The following is a 5383-nucleotide window of genomic DNA, read 5'->3' on the forward strand; positions in this document are numbered from 1 at the left end:
TCAATCTTTCAAGAACCATAACTCCTGAACGGTAAAAGTCAAAATCGCCATTATTGAACTTGACTTTCATTTAGTTGTCAGTAACAACATATTAAAATTTTAAAAGCTGTGGTTGAACGGTTCATGAGTTAATGCACGGACAACATTTGATTGCCGCCCGCCCGCCTGCCCGCCGTACATCCCCAAATCAATAACCGACATTTTTGTCACAAAAATCCGGTTAAAAATGAAAAAAGACAAACAGAAAAACAACAGTACACACGACACAACACAGAAAACTAAAGAATAAACAACACGAACCCCACCAAATACTAAGGGTGATCTCAGGTGCTCCGGAAGGGTAAGTAGATCCTGCTCCACATGTGGCACCCGTCATTAAAGTGTACACATATTTGTGTTGATTAACGTATTTCGTAATTTGTTGATCGATGCATGTAAATATTTAATTAATAATTCACACAGGTAATGGAAAATAAATTTGTCGTTTACAGTATAAGAGTCAGGTTTCTATGTAAAGCAAAATTTTGTCCATTGAAATATTGTACCACAAGACAATATTTCAAATATTGTACCTTTCTCATGAAATATTGTACCACAAGACAATATTGCATGACTTTATATCATGAAATATTGTTCTCGTCTAGAAAATGTTCAGAGAAGGACAAATTTGCATAGTGAAATTGTGTCTGTTTATAGACAATATTTCACAGATGAATACTATGGAATTATGTCTTGTTAAAGGGGGGTTATATTTTTGATGAATGAAGACAATATTTCATAGATAAATACAACGAAATTGTGTCCTGTGTTTGTGTGGGCTTGCTTATAACTTACCAACAATAACTGTCAGATTAGCGTAGCTTCTATAATATCTAGACTTCTTGTAGGAGCTGTGTAACACACCTCAGACATAGACCATGGGTTAGAACAGGAAGCCCCGAATTGCACGATCTCACTTCCGGCTAAGTATATATATTTCTCCTGAGAGTAGGAGCACCTCTGAGATTCACTACACTCCTCCCTGTCATCTTCTTTTTGTTGATCATTCTCTGGATTGTGGAGGCAATTGCAGTAATGTTCCTATCCGCAGAATTTTCATTTTTATCCATGTCTTGATATACATAACACGTTATTGCGAATTTCCAAATATTAAAAATATAATTCAATGTTATTAAATGTTAATGACTTGTCGGAATGACAGGTGTGGCTGTGAACGTTCCTTCACCATTCCGATCTCCTTCCTTACACAAAACTTTAGGTGAACAGCACAGCTGTCGCACACTAGAATTCTGCATAACACAAATTACTCCGATTCTTGATGATCCTATTCTTACACAAAATCCTAGATGGACAGCACAGCTGTCACACACTAGAATTCCGCATAACATAAATTACTCCTGATTCTTTATCCTCCTATCCTTACACAAAATCCTAGATGGACAGCACAGCTGTCACACACTAGAATTCCGCATATCATAAATTACTCCTGATTCTTCATCCTCCTATCTTATTCCTTCCACCAAGGAATTTAATTACATATATACATATAAATGTCCATCATTTAAACATTCTTTAAATCCTTTTAAAGAAGTAATATTACTATAGGTCCACATAAAAAATATGTACATATATATAAGAAGTCACAAGTATTTATATCTCACTGTAATTTATAGATTTTCTTTGAATTTTCGGTAGTAATTTTGAAAACATCTTCAATGGGTTGTTGTAAAAGTTCAGATATTTTAAGTGCAACTGCATGAACGGAGTAAGGGTTTCCAATGGTGTGAGAATGTAGTGGGATATATGGAGCATCTGATTCCAAAACTAAACGTGTAATGCCAAAGGTTTTCACAATTTCTACAATATTGGAGTATCGGTTCTTCAAAATAAATGGGGTAATGCCAAAAACAATGTTAGAGAATTGACTGACGGCTGCTGAGTACAGTTGAGTAGAACATGTGAAACAATGCCAATGAATTAATTGGTCCGGTTTGCATATTTCACTTAGAATGGCCAAAACATGTTCATGCAGTGATGGCTTTCCTCTTGAGTGTATAACGATAGTTAAATTCAATGCTGCTGCCAAATACAGTTGCTTTCTAAAATATGTAATTTGTCGGTTGAAATCTCTCCTTGAAGGGTTGGTAGAATCATCTAAACCAATCTCTCCTACTGCCACTGTTTTTGTTGAATTTAATAAATTTTGAAGATCAGTCCAATTATGGTCCAAAGATGAAGTTGATGATGAGCTTATAATTTTAGGATGAATGCCAAAGGTGAATCTTAAACGGTTATCTTTCCTGAATTCGCTGCGCTGTGCTGAGTTTGGCCAAGCTGACGGAAAAACAAAGTTAGCAATGGCATATTTCAGTTCTGTCTTATAAATGCTTTGGGAGCCGAGGTCATCCAGATCCTGGAAAGCTCCACTACCCATCTGCCTACATAGTTGGTCTAGATGGAAGTGAGAGTCTATGATGGGTAGTGGTCCGGATAACTTTGTGCTCAACTGTCCAATTTGAAGTCCGTCTTTGTCCTTTCTTTCCTCGAATTTTAGAAGCCAAAGTTGTTCGTCTGAATTCAAATAACCAATGAGATTTTTGAGAATTTTCCAGTGAAGAATATGATAGATTTCCATTAGTGGAGTGGCAGGAATTTTGTAATCAGCAGCAGGTTCCATACAATTCAATTTCAAGAAAGAATCCACGAGTTTAACTTCAGAAATATGGAATTCTGTAGGCGGCAATTGTGTCCTAATTCTCATTATGGCATTCAGTTTCTCTTCAAGGCCTACTGGGTAGGAAGTACCTAATGAACGTGCTAACTCTCGTAGAAGACCGTTCATTAGCTCAGCGTACATCACTTCTCTGTTCTTAAAGGTAGCATCAATGGCATTTGTGGGATGACAGCGAGTTATGTGCTTGTTCAGGAAATTGGCTGTCTGTTCCTGAGTACCACAAATCCAACAGGCAGTCTCTGGCGCCACATACCATGGTAGATGAGTTTGAATGGTGTGTCTTCTTGGGTTGGTAAATGTGTGAAAGTAAATATCACACTGTGTCTCAAGCGGACATTTGTAGCCTCACCTCTGATAGCTATCTGCCTTTTAGGTTCAGTTAAGTGGTCCTGGTTCTCCTCCTCCTCATAATCCAATTCTTCCTCACTCATTATACCAGTCTAGAAAATACTGAATGAACCTACTAATTATTTATTATTACTTAATCAGAGAATTAATCAGAGTATTTTTTTATAAGGCTTTGAAAATGAGCAAATACTATTACCTTTATGTGTATTCATAAAAATAAAAAAAAAATAAGAACAATATTACATACTTTAACATACTATACAAAGATATTTAAAAACATTTGTGACGAACATCATCACTCAAAACTCTTCGCTAACTACATCCACCACATAATCTGACAAATAGCTTGGCAGAAACCTCTTTCTTTTTACTCTATCTGATATTTCAGTTTTATCAGGTACTTTTAAAGTATTCTTATCAGGAGACAAGAGAACAGCACTGCTGTCACTATTGCCATTACTCATGTTAGCCAAATCCAATGGATCAGCACAACTACCATGATTAATATCATTCTCACTGTCTAAATCCAATCCAGGTACTTTTAAAGTATTCTTATCAGGAGACAAGAGAACAGCACTGCTGTCACTATTGCCACTACTTTCATCATTCCTATTCAATTGGACAGCACTGCTGTCACATTTTGAATATGGAAGTGAAAATAAAACATCTGACCAACCATCGGGCAACTCGTTTTCTTCTTTTCTTGAATCCATATTCCCCTCTGGAACACACTGACCAAACAGACGGTTTCGAAGTCTCTTTATCCACAATGGGACAATTTCGTCGTCACATTGTTTTATCCTATCATGATGTATTACCATCTCTTTCTTTCTACTTGTAATTTCATACAACACAGGGGACAATACTCTGGTTACTACATAGGGTCCCTGCCAGGGAGCCCTGAGTTTCTTGCTCTGACCTACTTTTGATGTTGAATCCAACTTGAAAACAATATCACCTACTTCGTAAGTTTTATGATACAATTTTATATCGTAAGTTCTTTTCTGACGAAGCTGAGCTGCCTGTAATTTTTCGCGCGCAAACTTATGAGCTTCCTGGAGAGTATTTTTTAGGTCAATTACATGATGAACGGTTTCCTTGGCTTCAAAATTGACAGAACAAGTTCCTGTTAGTAAATTGATTGGATGTAGTACTTCCCGACCTAACATCATCATGTTAGGTGTAAACCCTGTCTGTCTATTCACAGTTGATCGTATAGCACCAGAAATGGTTTGTAAATGAAGGTCCCAATCTTTCTGTTTTCCCTTCAAATAACATCTGATGGCTTGTAAAATGGTTCGATTAAATCGCTCAACTTGTCCGTTAGAACATGGTCTATATGGAGTGGTCCTAGTTTTGACGATTTGTAACAGTCTGCAAATATCATGAAACAAATGACCGTCAAAATTTTTCCCTTGATCGGTGTGAATTTGGGACTGGACATCCCAATCTTGAAATGAAACCGTCTAGTAATGTTTTAGCCACAGTAATTGTGTTTTGATTAGGTAATGGAAACATTTCCATCCATTTTGTGAATTGATCTACTAACACTAATACATATTTGTTAGCAGAAGAACTCTCGTGTAGTGGTCCTAGAATGTCCATGTGCAATTTTTCCATAGGAATTCCTGCGTGAAATTGACCTAGAGGCCCCTTTGGTTTGACGTTGGCTTTTTTGTTGACATTACAAGTATGGCAAGACTTCACATAATTTCTCGCGTCTTCCCTTAACCCATACCAAATGTAATTCTGTTTTAATCTTTCAATAGTTTTTGCCTGTCCAAAATGCCCTGATAGTTTAGCATCATGACAATTCTCTAAGATTTTGTGTCTTGAAGATCTTGGAACAACTAATAACAATCTTGAATGAACTGGATCTAGCCATTTATAGCATAATATACCATCCTTAAGTACTAATTGATGTTTACAATTCCATAAATGTTTAATAGAAGGACTACATAAATATAATTCATGCTCCTCTGGTTCTTTTTTATCCTCTAACCATACTATCAATCTGTTAAGTTCCTGATCTTTCCTTTGTTCAACTCCCATATTGGTAATTTCAGACTCGCTTATCCAATTACAATTCACTAAACTATCTAAATTGGTTTCGTCCAAATCTTCTTCTTGCTCTGAAACACTCCTTACAGACAATGGAACTACATAATCGACATCATCTTCAAACGAACTCCAGACTTTTTGTGCTCGAGTACAATATGAGCAACCACCGCAAGGTAGCAATTTTATATCTGCTCCAGCATAATAACAATTACAAGAATCTAAATCATCTGGTCTCCTTGA

At 36.5% G+C, this 5383-nt stretch overlaps 1 protein-coding gene across 1 annotated transcript; it reads right to left on the reverse strand.

Annotated features, from left to right (window-relative positions):
* Window positions 1–1657: 1657 nt before the first annotated feature.
* Window positions 1658–2857, reverse strand: LOC139494113 (3'-5' ssDNA/RNA exonuclease TatD-like). The gene has a single exon (XM_071282287.1). The coding sequence runs from the start codon at window positions 2855–2857 to the stop codon at window positions 1658–1660; it is 1200 nt and encodes a 399-aa protein (XP_071138388.1).
* Between the last annotated feature and the right edge of the window lie 2526 nt (window positions 2858–5383).

This window comes from Mytilus edulis, chromosome 11, assembly GCF_963676685.1.
Source record: "Mytilus edulis chromosome 11, xbMytEdul2.2, whole genome shotgun sequence".
Classification (NCBI taxonomy): Eukaryota; Metazoa; Mollusca; class Bivalvia; order Mytilida; family Mytilidae; genus Mytilus; species Mytilus edulis.

Excerpts from the sequence above, each read along its gene's own strand:
- LOC139494113 (XM_071282287.1), bottom strand. The coding sequence starts at position 2,857 with ATGTACGCTGAGCTAATGAACGGTCTTCTACGAGAGTTAGCACGTTCA.